General features: G+C 41.1%; 1 protein-coding gene across 3 annotated transcripts in view; it reads right to left on the bottom strand.

The window, feature by feature from the left end:
• rbm33a (RNA binding motif protein 33a) overlaps positions 1-23,393 on the bottom strand; it is a 30,921-nt gene extending 7,528 nt beyond the window's left edge. Inside the window, exons 1-16 of one of the 3 annotated variants that reach the window (XM_042510132.2) lie at positions 23,184-23,393; positions 19,629-19,707; positions 19,180-19,228; positions 18,711-18,784; positions 18,277-18,589; positions 16,205-16,360; positions 15,129-15,297; positions 13,834-14,048; positions 11,129-11,450; positions 9,056-9,117; positions 5,546-5,675; positions 4,767-5,134; positions 3,886-4,140; positions 3,391-3,675; positions 2,192-2,962; positions 347-514 (exon numbers count right to left, since the gene is read on the bottom strand). In XM_042510132.2, coding sequence (XP_042366066.2) covers positions 347-514; positions 2,192-2,962; positions 3,391-3,675; positions 3,886-4,140; positions 4,767-5,134; positions 5,546-5,675; positions 9,056-9,117; positions 11,129-11,450; positions 13,834-14,048; positions 15,129-15,297; positions 16,205-16,360; positions 18,277-18,589; positions 18,711-18,784; positions 19,180-19,228; positions 19,629-19,707; positions 23,184-23,202 — 3,435 coding nt within the window. In that variant the 5' untranslated portion in view covers positions 23,203-23,393. The remainder of the gene's footprint in view (positions 1-346; positions 515-2,191; positions 2,963-3,390; positions 3,676-3,885; positions 4,141-4,766; positions 5,135-5,545; positions 5,676-9,055; positions 9,118-11,128; positions 11,451-13,833; positions 14,049-15,128; positions 15,298-16,204; positions 16,361-18,276; positions 18,590-18,710; positions 18,785-19,179; positions 19,229-19,628; positions 19,708-23,183) is intronic. The other 2 variants (XM_042510134.2, XM_042510133.2) reach the window with 2 other exon arrangements.
• Between the last annotated feature and the right edge of the window lie 2,025 nt (positions 23,394-25,418).

Below are 25,418 nucleotides of genomic sequence, written 5' to 3'. Positions count from 1 at the left end.
CAGCGTCAGTGAGTATGGTAACTGTGACAGCAGCCTGGTGGTGACAGGCGTGCAGAGAGGCCAGGGGACCTTGTGTAGCCCCCCGTGTTACACTGCTTTCAGCTTGTCAATACTCCTGCACCTGGCATACTGTCCTGTCTTATTACCACTGCTGCTCGATTGGTATGTCTACTGAATGCCAGGGTAGCGCCAGCAGCATGGGACAACTTTACAGGAGACATTTCAGCTTCTTTTATTTCAGAGCTGCCATTACTTCACAGTCTGCGCTATTAATATATATATATTGGATGAGATGCATGCTCGTGTCCAAAGCACAAAAGAAAGCGGGAGTTCATGTATGACTTACCCTATTTTGCTGTGGGCTACTCATGACCCCTCGGCCAGCATGTGGTGTTCCTCCGGGTCCCTGTTGCTGCTGCCCTGTCATGGTCACCTTCCTTTGGTTGAGCGGGATTGTTGACCAGGTGCCTTGTTGCTGCACTGGGCTGCCAGCTGCTATTGGCCCCTTTCCACTCTGGATGGAGGACAACACTAATTCAGCATCTTACACAAGAATCAAGCTTTCATTTACACCAATCTGCAGGCATCAAACACTCCTATTCACATTAAGCAAAGCGTTTATTGAAAACGGAGAAATGCAAAGCCCTATCTACACAGCAAAGGGGAAAAGTGCCAGAAAAGTGGCACTGGATCCCTATCAGACATGCTGCGGGGAATAAAGATCAACCCAACAAGGTGATGGTCTCATTATCAAATGAAGTCACAGCTCAACTCTGTTGACATGCGGGGAAGAATTGAAGGTCGTCTCTTCCCCGACTCTGCAGAGAGATGTGACAGATCAATACAGGGGAAGAAAAGAGGCGATATCTCTGACCTGTCCCCAGTCGAGAGTAAATGGATTAATCCCTCCTATAGAAATCACAGCTCCTGATTGCACCCATCAAATGCTAAGCTGCATTACACTGGAACGACAGCAGCTCGATGTGTACTCCATCCCCCTCACACCCCCCTCCTCCCTAGCTTTTGTGTCTTGCGCTGCTTTGTATTATCCCTGATGAAAATATAATTTGCCTCTTATCTGTGTGCCTAAGCCATACAAATCCAAATCCTCAAAAGTGGCAACTTTCTTACACAGGTATTATGTTGCTCCCCCCGTTCAACCAAAAAAGATTAATTACAAGGGTCTTGGATTGGCATCCCTTTGTTGCCTCGCACCTGAGAGATGGGCTGATGGAAAAGAGCAACCGAGGGATGACAGAGAGGAAGAGAGAGAGCAAGAAAAAAAGAGAGGGGAGGAGATAACATTGTCAAGCGCCCGTTGATGACAGCAGAACAATGTGGAAGAGGGAGCATCTCGGCAATCTTCTTTTCACGACAGCTATAGGCCTTAGCTCCTTCTTTCTGTTTCCATCTCTTTCTCCACCTCACATCCTGCTCCCCTTTTTTCTCCAAAGATGCGGTACATCAGATAGCTCTGCGCAGGTTTCCATTAACACACTGACACCCAGTTATCTTCATCTGCAGCCAGCCTGCGATTTTGGCTCTGTGGCTTGATCCTCTGGGATGGAGTCGGAAAGCGGCTTATTTCAAAATACTATCACATCCCACCAACATGTCTCATCAGTGACAAGTATGAATGTTTAACATGCATGCCTTTGTGGTTTTTCAATAAAGATTAATGTGTAATTAAGGCCACAGCAGTAACTTATCAAGTGAGTATAAAATAGCCGGCAGTGGGTAATTCTAGACTTGTTGGTGTTACTGTCATTCTTGTTTTACCATCTCCAAGGCCTCTATCTTTAAAAGAATACTCTTCTGCCCTTAAAAGAGGATATCAACCTTTAAGAGCAGTGATGAGGTGTCCCCAACACTACAGATAAATGTCATACTGTTCTCTTTAATGCCTACAGCCTTTCTGTGCTAGGTAAAATGTGCATTAAGGCATTGTGTCTTAAATACCAGTTCCCAAAGCTTAAGAGAGGAAACTCCTAACAGATCAATTTTACCAAAATGACACAGACATCACCTTGTCATTCCAATAGGTTAGACATCTTTTAGATTACAAAATAGACAGTGTGGGGGCAATCAGTGGCATTTCATTTCAAAAGTGACGTTTCCCTTGTGGGTAAAATCCGTTCATATAAATGTCGGACCAAAATATGAAAGATAAAAATGAAACTGGCGTGCTCACCGTTCCTGAAAGTTTGACGACTCTGACTTTTTGTGGCACCTGCTGGCCTTCGAAACTAGAATTCTTGGCCCGCTGCATCACAGTTCTTTTAGCTCCAAGTTTAGGTCCTTGTGTCGGAGTCTGAGCCAGGCCAGGGCCCATAGAGGGAGTTACAGGTATGTTCTTTTGGGGGACCTGATTGGTCTGGATCAAAGCACCAGGTCTGTTAGCGTTCACAGCACTGTTCCTTCGCTGTTGTTGTTGTTGTTGTTGTTGAAGCTGCTGCTGATTCTGTTGGAGTGGTTCCCATTGCTGGCCCGGACCAGGCCTAGGAGTCTGTTGCTGCTGGGTGCTACCTTTCGCCATCTGCAGGCGTGTCTTGACATTGGGACGTGGTGTAGGGATCTGAGCACTGCCGTTTGGAGGGATAGGGGTCGCTTGATTAGGATTCTTTAATGATTGATTTAATGATTGTTGTGTTCTCTGAGGCAACTGTCTCTGCTGTTGTGGCGGTAACTGTTGCAGCTGTTTTTGTTCCTGTTGTTGCTGCTGTGGTTGCGGTGCTTGCTGTTGTACAGGGTGTGGCTGATTTTGTTGTGAGGGTTGAATCTGTGACGGAGCTGAGGCTTGGGTCGGAGCCTGGGAGCTGAGCCTGTCCAGCAGCTCCTTCTTTCTGATGCCAGCCTGCATCTGCCGACGCATTTCCTTTCTCCTCAGGATCTCCTCTCTCAGGCGCTTCTGCTCCTCGATCTTCAGTCGGTACTGCCGTGTCTCCTCGTCCTCATCAGGGTCCTGTGGTACAAAACACAAATTTACAACATGACTGCATGTTTCCCCTTACTGGAAAGGGAGCTGTGTGCCGCTGTGTCCAATTTCAACTGTATTACTAGGAATGACACTCAGATGTAATCAAAGGCAAAACCCAAGAGAAAAATGCAATAGTATTGATCTGGTCTCTTCAATTGAATGAGATTGGTGTCATTAACAACCTTATGATTGGGCTTTTAATAAATGGGGGTCCTTCTCAGCACACTAATAAGCTCTGTCGAGATTACAATTTCTGGGTCACTGGGAATTCGGCAAGAAAGAACAATGGTTTGCAGTACCATTTCAGAAAGATATAATTAAAAATACAGATTAATCCAAATAATTCTACTATTGTGCCATTAGGACATTTCTAAATTCCTTTGTTTTTTTTCCACGAGTGTTAAAAGGCTGACCTGTGGTGCCTTGCTGGATGGTGTGCATGGGATTTCTTTGCCACTGACTGTCCTGCCTGGTCCCCCAGGCTGTGATTCGATCTTGGCAGCAACTTGGCCTCTTCCTCTGCCACCATCAGGCACGAGCTGAGTGTTCGGCCCAGGACGCGCCCCTAGTGTTGCCTTAGCAACAGGCCTAATGTTGGCGGCGGGGCGGGCAGTGCTCATGTTTGTGTTGCCAGGTGCTACCGGGAGCTCCCGGAGGTTGCTGTTGCGCTGCTGCATTTGCTTGGAGACAGGTGCGTTCTGAAGAAAGGGCAAAATATAAACATTTAATGTTGTATTTACAATCTGATCTTAATTTATGCAGTCAGATTATTCATTTCTCACACACTAATTTCTGTTTTGTTTTTTGAGGAAAGTTGCTCACAGAATACAGTAATTAGAATGACCCCATTTTACTGCCTTTCATCAGTTTGAGCAGAAAATAGATGAGCTGATATGTTAATCTCTCACCATCCTGTTGGACATGTTGCGCTGTTGGGGGTTCTGAGGGCGGGGCATCATCTGCCTCGGGCTACCATGCGCCTGCTGTTGATGGAAAGGATTCTGGCCATGGTGCATCATGGGGCGCGGCTCATTGACATTTAGATGTTGCTGATGATGGGGTAACTCCTGCCTATGATGCTGCTGCTGCTGGTGCATGGGTTGATGGGATGGCATGGGTTCGTGATGCGGAAGCTGGGAGACAGGAGGGCCATGCATTAAGCCCTGAAATATCAGAAAATGAAGACAACATGAGCATATCAGCAAAATCAGTACTTGTTACATATAATTCAAGATGTCATTTTTATTTCATTTTTTACAACAGCAATAATATCACTTCTTATGAGTGCTATTCTCAACATTAAATCAGGCAATTCCTGAATATAATTAACCTCCAACCAGGATCCTCAAGTATGTATCTCATGTTGCAACAATATTGATTCAATCACTAGAGGGAGCTCTTGTCTATGTCTCTTGACAAAATGTGGAAGTGCCAAACAGACATGAGTCTTTCTCTGCTACGCTCCAGTAGCAGTGAATATGATAACTAGTTTAGTTTATTCATGTGTAAAGTACTCCAGTGTAGTCATTGCTCTTGCCACAGCAATTTTAATAATCTAGAGCAAAGCAGACAAAAATTCATACATTCATGGCAGACAAAGCATGTGAACTGTTTGCTGGGCTCCTTTACAAGAAGCGCCACAGGTAAAAGAGGATGCAACAAAAAAAACATCATAATATACTCAGATGAAATAACAATATTTAGCAAGCAAATTCATTAAAGGTATAGAAGACAAGAGAAACAGCACAGCGTAAATACACATACATCTATTAGTTATAAAATCACTTACTCTTAATCGTACCTGCATCCCAAATGGAACTTGTGGAGGGGGGAAAAGGTTTCCCTGCTGGCCAAACGGCTGACGAGGGCCCATGAAGGGTCTGGGCTGGTTGGGGGGGCCACCTTGTTGATTCAAGCCGACCATCCCCTGATGACCTTGGTGGAGAGGGAGGTTGGGTCTTGGGGGTTCTCTCTGAAAAAGTCCTAAAGGACCCTGGCCCGGCTGGTTGAAGGCTGGTCCTGGGGGGCCAAAACCCATTTGGCCCTGGCCAGGCAGCTGCTGCTGCTGCTGGTGCTGGTGGAGGTTGTTCATAAGAGGAGTAGGGCCCTGGTGATCAAACATGTGCTGCCCTGGAAATTGTGTTGACTCTGTGTGCTCTGTGCCCACACAGGGAAGAGCAAACAACAACAACACAACAGAGATGTCAGGTTTTTTTTGCTTTGTGAGCCAATTTCAATACAGTAGTAACTTACTCTCCAGATGTATAATGTTATGGCAAGGGAAACAAAAACAGACAACTCTATCAAGGTGAAATGGTAAACAACGTTGTATTAAATTCTGCATTAACACTGTGAATGAAATTCATAAATATAGATGTTTAATGCAGTTTCCAAGTCTCATTCAGATGTATATATATACACATGCATTTAACATGAGTGCTGCTGATGGAGCAGCACCAGAAAGCTAGCAGCATACCCTGTAGGTATACCGCCAGAGGTGATGTCGAATAGGATTAAATATGCCAAGAGAGCTTTGTAACCCTCGTCCAAGCTGGGTGTGGGACTCACCTCCCATAAAGAGGGGCTCTCTGTCTTGGGGGCCTTGAGGTGGCTGATTCCTAAAGGGCTCCATGTGATGAGGGGGCCGCTGGGGCTGACCAAAATTACCTGACATGTGCTGCTGGAAGTCTCCCGGTCCCTAAGAAAACACAAAACTCATGAATTATAGGCCATACTGGGAACTCAATAATCACAAACAAATTAAACTAATGAAAAATGGGAATTTGTTGTGGAGTATTGCATCGGGCAGGGAGTGCTTGTAATTGAAAGGCTAGGGTCATTAAAAAGACGCAGAATCTTGAGTTGTAAACATCAATATGCATGCCAATATTAAAGAAACCCTTCGGCCTGAATTTGTGAGCAAACCTGCATTAATGCTACTTGGGGCTTTGTTGATAAACCCTCTAAAAGCCCGTCTCTAACAAGGAAAGGGGATTTCAGGAGGGGATAAGTGCCCTCACCTTTGTTTCAACCGCTTCGTATGTTCGACAGCTTTCTACTCAGTGCATGCACGCTACTCTCCATCTATCTTCCAAGGAAAACTAGATAACAACCCTTTAATCCCTCCTTGGAATTCGAATCCCCCTCATAACTGTCTCCTTTATTCTTTTAAACATCCATCTCTGTTGAAAAATTAACCTGCTATTCAACACGTGGCACTTCCACAAATGGGCTGCTTGCCTCCTCCAAGCCTATTGTAAATTACTTAAGATGCTATCAAGGCTTAATCCATCTTTATTCCACTGCTGCGTGGCGGTATTTAGAAAGGATAGGTGTTAGAAAGCTAGAAGGCCAGAGTCCCAAAAACTTGCTTAACAGAAAGTTAATCAAAGGGGCTTACAAAGACAGGGGATCAAAATGAGGGCACAATTGCACTGTTCTAAAAGGTCAGACAGGCAGGTTTGCACAATGAGGACTCTGGTGTCCATAATACCTCTCAAATAACACCACTCATTCTCTCACTTTTAATCCTTTATAAACAGGCTGCGGGCTGCTCAACATGTAACTGATGCTGGGATAGTTCTCAGCAGTGATGGGATAACCAAGACAAGTATAATGGAGAGGGGCCAAACGTCAAAGTATTTACTTTAGAATGGAAATTTGAGTTTAAAGAGGCATTTTTGTGTTTGGGTTTTGTGTTAACTTCTTACAGCTAATACCAAACTGTAGACACTGACGCATATTCTTTGTTTTAGTAAGGTGGAAACTAATAGCTCTTCAGTTCAAATACAACAAAGATTTTTAAATCGCACAGGTGCTCAGCGGTTACAAAAGGTGACTAAATAATCACAGCCTGAAGCGCTGCAAAAGCCCTGCTTTGTGTGTGTCTAAAGTCGGGTTTCCACTAAACACCTCAAAGTGTGCAAACTGAAATTGCGAATACAAAATACGCCTAATGGAAACACGTCAAATTTCGAAAAAACTCAACAAGTTTTGGCACTCGCATGAGGTGATATATCAGGTGATTTGAAAAAGACATATTTCGCAAAACTGCAATGGAAACACTTTTTTTGCTTTTATAGCTCATATGATGTATAACACCTGGTGGCAGTAATGCGACTTTATAGATGCCAACCGCCATTAAACCCAAAGAAAAAGATAAAAAAACAACGTCACATGACATTCTACAAAACATGACTCGGTATTTGTGGATGGTGGAGGAGACCGAGATCTTATTAACTCTTATACTAGACAGAGAAATTATGGCGATATTAGATTGGCCTTATTGAGTGGTTGCAATAGAAACAAACCTGCCAATGTTTTGGACATCCATCGCCATGGTTATTGGAATGTTTCCGCGAGAGGACAGTCACGTAACATTGCAAGAAATCGCATAATATCACTCAATAGAAGCGCAGTCATGTCGCAATTGTGTTTTATTGACAGAAAATATCACTTGAGTTTTGCGCAGATTTGTAATGGAAACCCACCTTATGAGAGGCACAGAACTGAAACGCCGAAAAGTCTCATGTTGGTGGCTTAAAAAATGACTTGAATATTTATACTCAATCTTCATGCTATAGTCATTTTATATATCTCATGTGGAACAAGCCATGATACATCTAGTATATTCGATGTTTCACCCAGCCCTAAACATTCACAGTAAGGAATAAAATAATTCTAAAATGTGCATATGGGTAACAACTAGGAATTACAGCCCTGTTTCAAATAGTGTGGTTGATGGCATCTTTATTTTGTGGTGAGACTGAATGTTATTATCTCAACATATTAAATATTCTATTACCTTTAATTGGTGCAGAGATTAATATTTCAAAACCAGACTCCACCAGCAAAAATTTAATGCAGTAATACTAGAGGCTATGACCCCCCATTTGCCCGGTCTTTTAACAATTAAATTTGATGGGATGATAATGTATGATAATCATGAGTAATCAGGTGCCCACTGGTAAATGGAATGTTGCCGGCTGGTATGTCACCTGCATTTCAAATTGTGTCCTTGGCAACAGCAGCCTAAATGCGATTGACAGCTGGGGAATCCAACACTATGCTATTCATCAGCCCAGTTGTCTGCATACCCTTCCAACCCCACCTTCTACTGTCTGATAAGAGGCAAAACAGCTCCCTGCTACAGTGCTATCAATATCTAGCACAATCACAGACCTCAGGGAGTAGGAATTGCTTGAATCTGACATTGAAGGTAGGAAAAGAGGTAAATAAAAATACAGTTTTCTTGACAAAAGCTTGACTCTATGTGGAAACCCAGCTCATTTGGCAACTGGGTTGTAAATCCACTTGAATGCAATTGGATGCAGCTATTTTCCAATGGCTAATTTGCATAAATCCATATAAAATGCACTTTCCAGGAAGATGTCAGTCAGTAGCAGCACCACCTGATGCCTGGGCATCATTAACTAGAGGGACGGAGTAACTTAAAGCACTTTGGCCAACTTGCTGTCGAGCCATTTCCCTCAATGCAGTAATTACTTTAAAGGCATTTCCGTCATCCCTCGGATGGGTTCTTTGTGAGTGAAATAAAGGACCTTTTCTTACAGGAAATCACTGAGTTAAGATCCCTTTTCTCTGACGTGAAATTCAGCCTTCAGAATATATGGTGCAAAAAGGCAAGAGGCTCACTCAAGCCCCATCAAACCACCAGCATGTTTCATTAATTCAAATACCGTTCAAAAAAGGTCTCCGTGCCTTTGGGACACAAACTTGTGGAAAGTGAATTTTAGCTGGCAGTATATCCTGGTTTCACAATTCCATTATGTGCCAAGCTGGCTAGTCTGAGCCCCAGCCCATCCATGAAGAGTTGCTAACTAAGTCCCGCCACTGAAGCCTCGACCTCCAAAAGTCTACTGCCTAAAGCCCCTATCACGCATTTCCAGTTGTGCAGCCAGACGTATCGGTGTTTACAGATTTGCTTTAACAGTATTTGGCCAGGGCAGGCAGTCTAATTGCCGTAATGATATTGCCCTCACAAAAAAGGGACGCTAACCGCGTGGAGAGGGAGAGAAAGTGTGGCGAAAGGGAGGGAGAGGAGCAGCTGCTACTCACAGGGAACCTCTGAGGACCCACAGCAGGTCTGGGCTGGCTCTGAGCAGGAGGCATCAAGGGCACTGCAATGAGAGAGAGAGCAAGGGAAGGGGGGGCGGGGGTGGTGGATTGAGGAGGGGGAGAAAATGAAAATGAGGGGCAGTAGGCAGAGAGAGGGTGGTGATAGTAGAAAGGGAGGAGCCCATTAGGCACCTCCATGCTAAAGGCTGTTACACAGACATACATGTTAAATTTTATATCAGAGTCGCTCCTCACATCTTTACACAGCTGGACACGGACCAGTGAGCTTAAGAAAAGATCAAATGTATGAGAATAATTTACCAAACTCAACAAATAAAAATGAATAAGACATTTGCTGTTTCACCAGATCTGGCACAAAATAATTCAACATACTGGATTTTCATACTGCTTCAAAATAAGGGTTATTGTAATTGTATGTCAACATCTACAACTGGAAAACATTGAATTGGAATCCATCACTTTCATGAATATATAAATAAATACATGCAGACATATATACAAACATATTATGCACACACACACTTAATCATAACCACAGGCAATTCCTTATTTTCCAGAACACGTCTTCCTCTCAGGAGCAAAACCAAAACCCCATGCACTCTTGCAAACAGTGACACATACACACATAAGCGCTAACATGCTTTGCTAACAAAATTTCAATCTTGGCCTGGACAGACAGGCCAGATAAACCCATCTCAGGAAATGAAATGGTGATGCCGCCAGAAGAAAAATGGAGGATAAACCCATTACTGGCTGAGAGAGCTATTCACTTGTCATTCAACCAAACAACAAAATGACATTCTAATCCAGACACCTTTCAGGACAGTGTAAGGATAACTGCCAGCCATAACATGCACCTCAGGAGAGCATCTTGCTGGTTAACTAGGGCTGCGTGATTTTGGATAAAATGTAAATTGGGATTTCCATTCTCAAGATTTAGAGCACGAATCTTAGAGAAATAATGGTAATTGCATATTTTATCTTCATGCAGAGAGAACATTTGAGACAAATAAACAGGAACATCAACTATGCGCAAGACAAAGGGTACACTCATATCGTCTTAAACCGACAGCTGAAGACCAAAATAATGACGGTAAAATGTAACACAAAATCCGGATATCTTTTGGATTTTAATGTCAGTCTTGAAAATATATTAATTGTGCAGAAGACTACAGAGGCAGCTCAGTGTATATATTACATCTATACACATACTGCAATGGTTTGCAGTAGGGTTGGGGGGAAAAGAAAAACAATAAAGCATGTATTGTGATATTTTGCTTGTCAATATTATAACGATACACACAGCCCAGTATTGAATTTTGAACTATATAATCATTTTTTGCAAATAGAAAATTGAATAATAAAACTAATTGCTTTTTCGTCAACTAGATAACACTTTACTCCAGAAAAAGTGCCTTGAGTGTGACAAACAATTTAAAAAACTTATTAGATAAAACAGATGTTTATGAAGTTTTCCATCAGGGATATAATATGCGGTTGAAAGGAAGGCAATAAATCGCAAATTATCACAATATATGTCATTGCAATGCTGCACATATCGTAAAACATTTGAAATCACAATAGTATTGTATAGTGACTTAAGTATCGTGATAATATCGTAGCATGGGGCCTCTGGCTTGCGGTAACAATGGAAAAATTTTACATATATATTATAAGCTTGGACATGGCCTCTGAATCCAAAAAAGTCAACCAGATACGACACTTTTAAATTTTATCGATCCTTATGTGTGTGTCTCTCTCTCTCACACATTTAGTCTCTTCACAGGCTATCATATGATTTGACTCTTGATCTAACTATCCTCTTGTAATTTGTTGAAGCTGCTTGCAACATTTTTTGTTAATGCATGGATGGCAGAACTGCTGTTTTACAAATGGCATCACAAAATTACAGTTTTAATACTGTTAATGGGTCAGCTCACTGATGAATTCAGAGAAAACACTGGAAACAAGGGGAAATTCATTGAAAGACACTAAAGTTAAATGGCAAAAAATGCTCACAAAAAGCACTGGAGTGATAGAGGATTAGCCTACCTTGCACAGAGGATGATGTGGGCCCTCTGAAATGGGGGTTGATGTGGATGTTTTTGGGTTGTGGAGGCTGCTGCTGGTGATGCTGGGGGAAGTTGGGTGGCGGGGGGCTCATCATTCGTGGTGGCGGCTCCATCTGGGGCCGCAGCGGTGGGGAGCGGTGAGCCATGTGCGGGGGAATGAGGGGCTGAAGGGGCTGCTGGACTATTGGGCGCCCATGTTCTTGGAAGGGAGGAGGTCCTCTTGGACGTGAAGAGTGCTGCTGCTGGGAGTGCAGTTGCTGCTGATGAGGCTGATGGGGAAGATGCATTCGGGAGGATGGCTGCTAATTGGATAGAGATGGGGAAAAGGAGAGGAGGAGAAAAACCAAAACAACCTGTCAAAACATATTTCTTTCTGGGAAGATTCTGATATCACTGCTTGCAACCGTGCAATGACACACCACTCAACCCAACAAGTCAATTCACAAGCAAGATGAAGGTCCTGAAGTAATTTAATGCAAGGCTCCCCTGAAGATTAAAAGTGCGTGTGTTTTTGAGAATTTGTAAAAGTGACATAAAACTGAAGGTAACCTTGGTGGTGTCACTATAAAAAGGGTTACTAAACATTTTCACGGACAAAATTTCAAATATTTTCCATGACTTTTCAGGGACCTTTGGTAAAAATTCTCCATGACCATTCAAAATGTGTAACACAAACAGAACTGCATAGTATACTTTACTCCAGTTTTTAATTATATAATTAAAGACAGTCCACAGACATGAAGCAAAAGAGCTACCCAGAGCGGGGGAGTGACAGCTGACAGTTCTATCGGGTTATTGTTTGTTTGGGAAAAAAAATAATGCTTTGTGACTTCACTATATACACAATTTAAACAATGAATGGGGCATAGATATAGACTGTCCCCTTTTGTTCTACAACATAAAATAAATCAGTAAATATCCTTCTCATGAACTTTGACACTAAAAACATTGGTTGCTAAGAAGTGGCTAAATGAGACAACAGAATCTCATCAAGCCGAACGTGGCTTAACAGCCTTCTATTAGAGGCAACGCGACAGTAGTGTCGTTCATTTGTAGCCTAACATTAGCTTTTTACTTCTGGCAATTGCATTTAGGCTTCAAAAGTCCTGAAAGTAGTGCTCATTTGTGAAAATTATCTTGCTGAATAAAACATGTAACAAACATTTGCTGACCACTGAGCTCATTTTCTGCAATGATACAAAATCCAAAGGAAAAAATGCCATCAGCTTCTTGAACCAGGGCGATGCTGACTTCAGCTTCAGCCTAAAGACAAACGTCATGCCTTGGGTACTCAATGGGCTATTCAAATATAATTCCAGCAAGCTGGCATATATGGAGTGACAGACGGTACATGGAAATTAAGAAACGTACACGATGCTAAACAAAACTTCATGCATCTACGCGCATCTACGGAGAGCAGAGCTACCCAACATCACCAGCCACAGAGAATAAATTCACTGTTATGTTTCATTACGTGAAACTTTTGAACCCTGTAAATATATTATAAGTGAGAAACAGCCAATGAAAGGAAGGAAAATACAACAGTCTGCTTGTATCAGAATATATCATCCAGGGTGGCACCTACTAATAAATGAACAATAATTATATTATCAATTAAGTTTTAAATGGATTCTTGATAATTGTCCAGTCTATCCATTTGAGCCACAAAGCAAATAAATAAACAAACCAGTGACCAAATCATTCAAGTGGTTTAACATACAGTGTTGTAACCGTAAATGATCACCAACATGGTGTTGGCATGTCATTCATCTATCATATAAATATTCATTTCCAGCCTTAATGTTTTGTTTTCAATTTTACAGCCTTATATCATTGAATTTAAAAAAAATAATACAAATAAAAAACAGAGCTGGAGTGAAATGTCACTCAGCCTTGAGACTTTCTGATCTAACACAACAGTATATTAGTAATTTAATATCAATGTACAATAGTCTTGTTTTTGTATCAATTGTAGAACGCAGCCTTGGTAAAATACATAATTTCATACAGTGATTAAATCAAAAACAACATGAAAAATGGAAATGTGGTATCTTTAACGTCACAATTAACAGGAAGTGATTATGGTAACTAGACATGGCCCAGCCCCAAAATCTGACAACCTTCCACTCCGCCACCGAAGATCATCATCACTGGTTGTTTTCATTTAGGTTCGAAGTGACTTTTCGCCTAGACCTTCAAAAGGTCTTGTACAAACTGATGAGCCATGTAAATCAAAGGATTAAATGCTTGGAGTGATATCTAATAATAAAAGCCCACAAGAAACTAAATCCTGGGCAGAGAACAAATTTAATTTTGTATAATACTGTCTAAATGGACTACTGCCAAATGATTTGCAATAATCCATATATCAACATAGATACGGGGAAGCAGAGCGTTTTGACTTTTGTCATGCGTAAACGACCACAGCTTTGGAGGTCTTAGATAGTGAGGAGAGCAGCAGCAAACAAAACACGTCAAGTACGAAAACACTGAGCCTTGTTGTGACTGTGACAAATAGAAGAAGGTGAAGAGTCGTTTTAAATCATCTTATCCAGTGAAGCTCTTGTGCTCTATTTAGCTACTCTTCAAGAGGAGTTGTTCAGTGTTGAGTGATGCGTTACTCAGTGTGGCCCAAAAGATTATCCCAGTAAAAGTGTTCAGGTAAATGGGTGTAGAATGGTTTACCTGCATGCCCATGTTTCCCATTAGAGGGGGCCTCTGGTCATTCATTCTTCCTCTGTTTCCTCTAAAATCCCCCATGCCATAGTGTGGGAAGCCTCCTCTTCCTCTGCCGCCTCGCATTCCTCCTCGCATGCCTCGGCCTCCATATCGATTTTGTCTCTTTTGCCGTTCTTGTTCCTCAAACTCCATCAGATCTTGCTTGGCCTTCTCTGACAGCTCTAATGATCAGCAGAACAAGAAAACAGAGCACTTGTACATTCACTGTCTGGAGAACTTGGTATAAAATACAGGCTAAAAATGAGAAAATATTTAAAAATTCACCCTCGTTATTACAGAGCAGAGGATAACATATGTCCTGTTGGAATAATCTGTACCCATAAAATGCATACAAATATGGAAACAAATATTGGTTTGTAGATTCCTCTTTTTAAAACTTGAGTTTGGCATTTTGAATTTTTGGAGCCAGAAGTGACTATTTTTGAGCAGATGGAGCAAGGAAAAAAACAGCTACAACCTAAATAATGCACAACTTTAAGCACAACATTAATAAAATTTAAATGGATCAATTACATAAATATTCCCCCCCTGTTCAGCTGTCATGAACATTGAAATAAGCTATAGAGACCAAAGCGGAGCATTTTAACATGGGCGGGGGGGGAGGTGTCTATGGAGGATTGACTATTTTGGAGCCAGCATCAATGGCCATAGAGGCACTGCAGTTTTTGGCACTTTGTAGTTGGCTTCATTTTCCAGCCCTAGAGACTGCTGCCTGTTTGTACCCAAGGAGGTTAAAAAGAGGATAAGTTACAGCATAATATCATTCGGGTACAACACATGTGCAGTGATGTATGGTCTGCAGTTGCCAAAAGGCTGAAGGGCTAGTGCACTATCATACGATATGTAGGATGACTACATATGATGATTTGTTTCACTAAGGCGTCTATCATCGGCCTTGGGTTGGAATATTTTGGTATGAAATATCAAGATATGGGTCAGAATTACAATACTGCAATTGTTTAAAAAAAAGTCTGTAATAAAAGACCATAATCTAATGCTTTCTATATGCAAACTGTCAATTTATATTGGTTGCCAATAGTTTGGATGTACCCAAAACTTCTGTCAGGCCAAGCGCACCCAAAGGAGCCCCTGAGTAGACACCATCTCTATATTTCTAGCTCCTTCACTGTAACCCTCCAATATCGCAGCTATGCCTACATTGCTCTCATATGTTGTACCCCAAAGCACCCACGGGGTTAAAGAGTGTGTCCCAGCCATCTTTGAGTAGTACTTGTTTGTACCTAGTGTTTCCGGGATGTCCTTCCTTTTACTGCCTGCATCAGCCAACCGCACAACAGCACCGTCCTTTCTCTCTGATTTGAACCGTATGCGACCAGACTCTTCATCTTCCTCATCCTCCTCGTCCGATTCCTCCTTTGTTTCTTCTTCAGGCCCAGCTTCATTTTCAACCTGAGGACATGATGAGTAGTTAAAACAAAGGTCACAACTGTGTGTAAATTTGGGTCAGGGTTTAACTTCATCATGGTTTTGAGTGCATCACAAAACCTACTGAAGCTGAACTAATTAACCAATTAATCCATTAGCTGATCAAAAAGTTTAATCTGCCACAATTTCAATGATCAATATATAGTTTAACTATTTCTATCGTAAAACATAAAAGGGAATTGTTATACTAACATTTTTTACTGAATATAATTCTTCAAACCTTCTGCATGTATTTAAAAACAACTACCAAATTAGTCTTTGAACCTTAACTTACAAGATTAACATACATGAAGCTACACTGTTTTAAATGCACAATATAATGATAGACTACAATGTTCACAGACTGAGCTATGATGAAGAGAACAAATAATAAATTATTAATTGTAATCTGCACCCTCTTTGCTGTTTCAGCGAGGGATGCAACAGTCCAATATTGATATTATTATTAGGCCATTGTGTTTAGGTCAGTGCTGATTCAAATAGCTGGATCAGGTATAAGTGACAACAGGGTCCATTTATTCATTTCAGTTCTATATTTGCATCTGATTACACGTGCACGTACTATATTGTGCATTAGCAGTATGCCCACAGATGACATTTTGCTCTCGTTTTATGCATTTCTATTGTTTTATACTGGAATTTTACTTTTTAGCTAAGTTCTGACCAAGTTGGTAAATTTCTATCTATATATTTATTTGTTACACTTACTTTCAAAAAGTTAGAAAAGCAATGTTTACATTGAGGTACAGTATTGGGACTGAATAATCCTGATCAGTGCATCCTTTGTTTCAATAGCAGATTCTGAAAATAAATTTCCATCAATCCATAACAACAAAAAGCATACAGTGTCGTATGGAGGATCTCTGCATACCTCCTCTGTGTCAAAGCCCTTGGCTGTTTCCTCCTCCTCATCTTCCTGCTGCTCTCCTCCCCCCATCTCCTGCTGCTCCTCCTCTGGGACCTCCTCCTGTTGGACTCTATGTTTATCCAGACGCTCACCATCATAGGAGGTTTGGTAGTCATCATCCTTTAAAGATTACATGGACAATACGTATTGATTAGTTAAAGAGGGGACAACGCTTCAATAAGATTTAGCAAAGACCAACAGTGTTTCAGCCATTGCTAGACAACAATCTTTTCGTCTCTGTTGAAAATGAAAACATCTATTTATGCTATGCAATGCTGTGGTAAATATATATATATAAACATAAGAGATACATCGATAAGTTCAACTGACATCCAAGAGCAAATTTTATGAAATATGGATGTACACATTTCATCTAATTTCAATGACTGCAATAAATACAAGTGGTCTTAATGATGATATATCTGCAATATAGATAGAACTTTCACTTTTTTATGAAAAAATGCCAAAAATCATGCAGAGCATAAAGGCAAACATTAAAACGTTAAGCAGAGGATTTTGGGGAGACACCATGTAACCCCCCTCCCAACATAATTACCATAACAGTGGGAGCAAGGCTTCATTACTATTCCTGACAGCATTTGAAATTCAATGAGATGTAAATGTTTGACATGATATACAGAAATGCAGGCACGGATAAAAGCACTCCTCCCCAGTTCAATGATGGTGAAAATATCATTGACTGACTCCTCGCAAATCACTCCGTTATTGGCCGAAACGTCAGTTCATGCCTCCATGGCAAAAACATCACAGAAATAAATATTCTAGGAGGTGACAAAGTCTGTTTCCACCACTACATACGAAAATAACAGTACAAGTCATGACGCAATCATCTCCAAATACACATCTCAGTCATTCCAGAAACCCAACAAGGTCCTACAACATGTATAAGAGTTGCTCGTAATTCAACCACTTTATCTGGATATCATCCTCTAACAAAAGCTCATTGCTAAATAAGGTCAGACAGTAGGTCACACTATGGTGTTTGGTGTTGCGCTCCATTAACCTGCCAAACAGCAGCACATATTAATGCAGAAGAGAAAAAAAACACTCTCAGCAAACCCGACGGATGGACAGGCTGCCCCAAGGGAACACAACAGCTTAATCCTTTAAACTGTTCCACGCAGTACTCGATGAATACCATGGCGAGCAAAGTGTCAAGGCCAGGCAGGTTAGTGACCTTGTGAACAGTTATTACACATAATACACATACACACCTGCAGACATTTCCCAAAATCCAAAATAGGTGCCCACTTGTGCAGCACACCCTCACTAAGAAGGTCAACATCTTATCTTTGTTTGGAGAAAAGAGGTAGACCAATATATCTCTGTCAGGTGCCAAACACCATCACACCTTAGTAAATGGACCATAACGGACATTTGCACATGGATCTGGTCTTATCTTTGATCCTCTTAGTCCTGGCTAAGAGGGAAGGGAAACGAATAAAAGGAAAACTCGCATCAATCATTAGAAAACTGTATGGGGTGTCCTCAGGAAGGTCAATAATCTTTTCACCTGCATTAGACTTTATCAGATCCCGTCTAAAGCCAGAGATAAAAGCCCCCCACATTAACCTCCGCCGATTGGCAGCACATCTCCGCAACACAAAGCAGCTTCTTACTCCCCCAAAGATACAGGGCCCAAGGTCACAATGGCACAGGGATTTGGAGGCGACAGCACAGCATTACCTCATGCCAAACAAGCTGTCAACACAAACTTTGTCAGCAAGATGGAGAAATTAACTGGCAGGAAGTGATAATGAATCTAATCCTCTCCTGCCCAAAAACGCCGACCGACATCTCCTTCTCCTGAATAGATTTCCAATCCTGACTGTCCCCTTAGCGAGACAAGAAAACTGATATTATCTCTTGGATACAATAGAGTTGGACAGAAAAGGGAGTGGGAGGATGTGTGTGTGTGTGTGTGTGTGTGTGTGTGTGTGTGTGTGTGTGTGTGTGTGTGTTTGTGTGTGCATCTGCAGGCTTTTACGTGTGAGTAAGCAAATGTGAGAACTCACTTGAAATTCACCATCTAAGGGCTCATTGATTTGGATGTCTAGCACTTCATCCTGATAGCCGTCGTCACCCTCAGCTAGCTCTCCAGTGTAATCCATTTGGTCTTCAGGCATCCCTGTGTTGTCTTGGCTGTATTCCTGCGTGTACTCCTCTTCCCCCTCTTGCTGGTACCCCTCCTCCTCTACATCCCCTTCTTCACAGCCGTCTGCACCCAGGTTCACAACGTCATCTGTGTAGTCTGCTTCCTGCGAGTTGTCCTGCTGGTGATAGGATGTGCCTAGGCTGTATGAGGCATTGAGGCTCACATTCTGACCGCTGAAAACAAACAAAACATTTTGCAGTAAGGAAAAATGAAGCATGACAGTAAAATATGCCAAGTGAAGCTTAACTTTGTCAATTTATGACTGAAGAAACGGCACTTTTGTAAAAAGCGTACCTCACATTAACATCTTCCTCATCACTTTGTAGAAGGTCATCATTCAGCTCTTCATCTGATGCTTCTGATGGATTCTGAAACCAAAAGAAAGTGTCATTATGATGTGCCCTTTTGAAATTATACTCCACTCGTCCTCAGTTGTGTGTAAGGCGTGGGGGCAGGGGACCACCTCCAACCCCAAAGGATGCTCTATTCCCATGTGGTGAAGGCAATCTGGGCAGGTCAACACAGTTCTTTTTTGTCCACTGTACTTCCTCCTGCTTCACATCAACAGTTCCCCCTGCAGAGGAGCCACCTGCTACAAGTCCACTGTTCCTTCTATTTTCTAAATGTTCTACCAACACCCAATGTTTTGGATATTATTTTCCGTTTCCTGCTTGTAAGGAGAGAACCCATACTGACAAGCCAACTGTTTTTTGGCACAAATAAATCAACATAAACAAAACAGAGAGATTTTGTTTCATCTTACCTTTTTACCTGTCAGCCAGTCCTCCTCCAACAATTCCTCTTCCAAATCACTTTTAAGGAGAAAAGACAGCCTTTAACAGGTAAGCTGAGTCAAATAATAGTGCAAAGTGTTATGTTTATTTGCAACAAATGTTATTCTGCAATAATTAAGTGCCTAATTTTACTTTGCATTGTCACAGTACTTACATTTCTAACTTCAATACAATACTTTTTGATATCACAGGACAAAATCGACACTGAGGGCATAGAACTTAACTTTATATTAAAAAAAAATCTTCAACTCATGAGAAGTTAATGTTAATGTCATACATTTTTACAATATGGAAATATTTTATTTATCAGGAGTATTGTTTTGCATTCAACTAGTCTTGATTTCGACTACCTTAGCAAGTTATCAATTACATACACTACTGCTCTCTTCTTGTCGAGAAACATGAGGAGATAATTTACCTCTCTAGATCATCATCTTCGCCTCTTCTCCTGCGTGACCGCTCAGCACCAGGTTTGTCATATTCATCGAAGTCAAAATCTGCAACAGAAAGGCAGTTTTACATACAGAGCAAAAGACTATTGGCTGCCACAACGTACAGGGACTATGAGCACACTGCTCAACAGCTGTTGATTTATATTGTTATGCCCCTCTTACAAGCTGAATCAAAAACTTGAGCAGCAAGTACACTAATGCCATGTGTACAAATAGTATGGCATACAGCAGAGACCGGTGCTCCTGCTGCTGTTTGATCATCAGCTGATACAAATCATCAACAATCCCTTTCGCTCCATGCATTTAGTTTCTACCAAAGGGAGCTCAAATACTGGGACAAAAGATCAGTCAAAGGGCAACTCTTAATTCCCGTAAAGACACACAGGTTAAAAATGGGAGGATTAACAAGAACACTGACTTCTCTGTGACTTTTTGACTTGTCAGTTGGATAAACACAAGGGTTACTTCTATCATTAACAATGGCTTCATTGTATTCAAATGTCCCATTAAGGATGCTGCATGGTTCTCAGGTCATATGCTGGAAACACATGCAGGCATGCCAAAACCTCCGCAATTGCATAGCAATGGCTTTGACATCTGTGCACTTAGCTCAAAGAAGGGACGCACGATACTGGATTTTTTGCTGATATCCAATATGCCTATATGCAGAATCTCATTTGGTCAATAACAGATATCGATATAGCCACTTATTCTTCACCTAATTTTTGTGATCATCAAGACTGTCTTCAGTGAAATTAACTTCATATTATCCATACTCTTGTCGTGATGGCCCACCAGCAGATGGAGACATAAAATACAATGCTTTTCAATGCACGTAACATTCATCAATTGTGCAAAATAAGAAAAATATTTCAGCTTAGGGTTGATATTTTGTACCTGTCAGTAGAAATTAGCATGCTGGCCACTTCTGATTTTAAAGCCAATATCTGCCGATACCGATGATGTGCAGATATTATTGTACATCCCTAGCTCCTATATGCAAAATTAAGTCTTTGGCCACCAGCCACTCAATAGATTACCATTGTGTTTTTGGCTGGTGAGTGAAGCAAATCTAGCAGCCAGTTGCATATTTTACCGTCATTTGGTTGGTGGATGGAGCTAATTTTGTACTCTAATTGGCTTGTTGATCTTTGGTACCCATGACTCTTTGGTACAACAGACATGTTGTAAATCCCAAGTTTCATCACAATATATTATATCCATTCTTTGGACAATGACACAATATTTGCTGATATCAGCAGCAGTCTGCCATGATTTTGATTTAATTCAGTTCAGGGGACTGTGATTGATGTAAATGACATTAGGACATATCCTCATTATTTTTCTTATGTGCTTACCATTGTCTGTCTGGTACTAGGTGGTTAGCATTGATTGAATGTTTAGGAAGGAGGTCTGCTTTGACAGAAGTGGTGACACATACGTGCCATGGGAATTTTAAAATAAAGGCATACCCTAAATATGACTATATGTATCAATGCTTTCTATGGCATTGATAGTATTTCGTCATTGATCACTGAATCAACATAACGATCCTAGTCGATGTATCGCTACACCCCTATAACCAACGAAGGAACAAGGAAGCAAGTAGAAAAACACAAACAAGCTGTAGAGTAGCGAAACAAAGCCACTGTAAAAGGTTTTAACAAAGAACCATCACATGTGGCTTTTCTTGCTTTCATCTTCTGCTGTGTGCTTGCTGCAGATTTGTAAACAGAAACCACATGCACCAGTGTTGGGCTTGCACAAGTATGCACACAGCAATTGCTGTGGACAGTGTGCACACACCTGCAGAGGGAATTGTGCTCAGGTTTCCCCAGGGAGTACTCTGAGAGCTCAAGCTGTAACACTGTTACAGTGAGCCAGCATGCACAATACCAGGAACTGGACACTAAAGCAACTGATTACAATTCAACCATTGTTAATTTTATTAGTTACACCTATGCAGTTCTGCTGTTGCTGTCAAAATGTCCTGCATGAAAAGGGCATGTGCATTTCCAGTCTATCAATGGCAATAACTAACAGGATTTGTGCAATAACTAATGTGTCCTGGGCAGCTTGTTGACACTGGCACTTTCGCAGTTTCCTCTTTTATAAAGTGGTCTTTGCATCAAGGTTTATGTTTTATATTGGATGAAATATAACTCTTATGCACCAACCGCGAGTCGCACTTCTAATTTCATATCATGCACAAAACGATGACAATCAAAGGCTTTCTATTATACTTATATTTTATTGCAGTCTCTGCACTTGCAGCTCTCTTGAATTATTGAAGTCCAACTCAGACATAACAGGCTTTTGAGTCGTCCTACTATAAAGATAGCTACAAAATACCCCTTTCTAATACATGAATTTTGAAGACAAAATCAACGATTACATTAAAATTTTTACATTGTAGTGATTAACAGTGACTGTTTCATTTGGCATTTGAATATGAGAAAAAAGTATAGTGTAAGCACAGCCCGGATTTGTTATGAATCACGGGACAATTCAGAATACTATTAAGTATAGGACATAGTTGCTTACAACTCTTTTAGTGAGCTAATGTGTTCATATGCCTGGTGCTAGTTTCTCACTACATCAAGTTACCTACAAGAATATAACTAACGCGCTGAATTGATTCTGATAGCCACCAAAAGTCCATTGAAAACATCGTGTTAACTGCGTCATATATTGATTTTCCCATCGTGATTTCAGAACACCGACAGCTATGTCGATGGCTTAATTAAGTTTAAAACGTTGACAAAATGCCACATAGTATTGGCCAAAGATCTGCGTGGTCTTTCTTAACGAATAATAGAATCAGATAGCTTATATCAGCGATGCTACGTTGGCTAACATCAGGTTCAATTTAAGCCTATACACCACTCACTTTGAAGGATATTTTTTTCATGTAAACCAGAATTTTAATGATGTTAACACCGAATGACTAACTTTTACATAGCAAACGACACGCTAACATTATTTACGATTAGTCATTCACGTGAGAACCCCCCGTCTACCACTTATACTCGCGTGAGGTAACGAATAAGCTAGTTAGCTAAGTTAGCTAAGTAGCTTATAATATTTGCAAACGCAGCTGCTGACAACATTAGTCGGAAATTTGGATTGAAAAATTGAAATTTTACGTTAGTCTGCGACTTAGACCTAAGTTAATTCGCCAAGCTCGCGGCTAACTTATACCATTCAGCGAATATAAACTCTCACAAATGTCACTAGCTTAATTACGCTAAGCTATATCGTGTTAATAGCTTACCGCTAGCGTTAGCCGCCAAGCTACCAAGCTCGCTTCAACTTCGTCATTTCGGTGTACCACTAAACGGGTCAAATATTTGCTTAAGGTAAGCCAATTTAGCAGGAGTTTCCCGTCGCTGAGGTCTAGTATGTGGCCTACCATAAATATAGTACTATTTTCAAACCCTTTAACATTAGCTTGCCATGTCAGCTAACTTAGCTACGTAGCTAACTTAGCATCGTCGACAAAAGCCGCGAATATTACTCACCCTGCGCGTTGGCTGCCATGGTGGAAGGCGCGTCCCGCTTAGAGTTTAGCTACAGGACTGCAGTGTGCATTTAATCTTTAGTATTTCTTCACCATATTGACGGTACAAAAGGCGAGACTGATTAGAAGACAGCTCCTATGCGGCAGTGATTTCTATTCACGACCAGAATACAAACATGGCCGAGCTGTGTTTGCTGCGATGATGCATTGTGGGTGGGAAACACCAGCTCCCCCGATCGGTTTGCTGCATAAAAGCGAGCTCACTGACAGGTCAGGTAAACACACAATATGTTATAAGTGTTTATTGTGCAAAATACATTTATTGTAGCCTGTATTTGAATAGTTGCTTCCATAAACACGTGCAGTATTGATAGACTTGATTCAAAAGTTGACACCTATGATGACTAAAACTATTCCTGTCCAAGTGTAGACATTCCTACAGGCCCACAGGTAGGCTATGAATATACGTGTGGGGTTCTTTATTAACAGCAAAGCTGAATTGGAAACCTTTTTATCCCCAGCAAATTCAGTCAGGATAAATACAGGCTAAATACCTTGCACTCAAGTATTGCCCTTGCCTGGGGGACACTTTTGCAAAATGACAGAGGGCCACAGGGCCAGTTGCAACAGCTCCAAATAGGCATGGTGTACACAGTGGCATATTAAGGATTTGAGAACACTTGAATTCCTCTCTTGGCACATTCTTTTTAATTTAAAAAAAGGTCTATTTTGATCCTTTTTTATGCACTTTGACACCAATTTACATTAAAAGTACATTTTAAAATTCCAGTATTAATCATCCATTGTGAATTAGAAACTGGTTGAGGGCCAGCTGGACACCCTATCAGGTGCAGGATTTGGCCCATGGGCAGTAAATTCAGTATGAGATAATAATTACAAAAATCATTTAAAAAATGGTGGTTAATGTGACAGCACATTCAATATTACTTTGCTCTCTGACCTGTTTTACCTTATTCAGGCCTGCAGAGTAAGGGACTGAGATAATCATCATACAGGGCTGACTGGGCCTTATCAGAGCTTATATTTGTACTGTAGGTTGTTCCTGCAATGTTTCTGACCTGCTTTAGCAGTCCGATTTTGTTTGGAGTTATATGGAGATGACATGTATTTGACACATCTGTATGGACAGAACATAAAGAGCAACTTGTAGGTTAATTTTTGTTATTGCATTTAGACTAAATCTTCCCTGAAAACGAACGTTTAAAAAGTAAATGCAGGATACTATATGTTTTACAAGACATTAGCATAGGTCTGAATTCTTGAATGCTCAGCAGATTCATCATAAGGTTGTGGCCCATCATATGCATAGGCATATGCGTTTTCAACCTCTTCTGGGTAAGAGCTAGCATTTGATACATATTTGCAGCTGTTTAATTTGGCTGCTCTCCCTCACAGTACCTCATGTCTGGTTGGGTTTTTCTCTATGCAGAAATACAAATTCCTCACAAAAACATCCCAGGTGTCTCTCTAGTATATATTTATGTTTATTTCTTTTAAAACCTTGTGTCTACATCATTTTCATATGCATAGACTCACTGGGGTGTCTGACCTGCAAGTTGTTCTTTAGCTCTAACGAACCAGCCCCACCTTTCTTTACCATTGGAGGTAAATTTATTTGCACAGATCTTTGCATGCAAACCCTAGAAAAATGGTCAAATTTAAAAACTGCTCTTTGCTTCTTGGTCAATTCAAAATGGCGCTTAATCTTTATTCAAGTCATTCCTTTGATTTTTCTTCCCTGTAAGGTCAAAGCCTTTTTTATCTCTGACCAAGTTTTTTCCTCTTTCGTGCTTTAGTCTGGGAAAGTTGTTGTCCGAGTCTGCAGCTAGACTACAGCAGAATTCTAGCCCCTAAATTCCTCCTGGGCTGACAAACGTCAACAAAGACCCCGAGAGACACCAAAGAGAGGTGAGCAGTGAACTGAAGCCTCATTGTATTGGCTCATTATGGGGTCCCGCAGTGAGGAAGAAGCTATTTTGTAGCACCACAAGGTCAATATCTGAAAGCCAGGGCGATGGAGGGGATCAGCCATGAGATTTTTAATTTGAGAAAGCGTAAAGGGGTTTTCCTAGTGAAAGACAGTGTGTGAATTCTAATGGACTTTGAGGATTGTACAGACAAGATGATGAGGTGGCAAATGTTTGACTTTTCTCTTTAAAAGTATACGAAATGCAATTTATCCACGGTCATGCATGCTCTCTGACACGTCCTTGTA

This window comes from Plectropomus leopardus, chromosome 21 (genome assembly GCF_026936395.1).
Source record: "Plectropomus leopardus strain MGB_pleo_1.0 chromosome 21, ASM2693639v1, whole genome shotgun sequence".
Lineage (NCBI taxonomy): Eukaryota > Metazoa > Chordata > Actinopteri > Perciformes > Serranidae > Plectropomus > Plectropomus leopardus.
The sequence above is the reverse complement of the archived record's forward strand: the minus strand, read 5'-3'. Positions and strand labels throughout refer to the sequence as shown.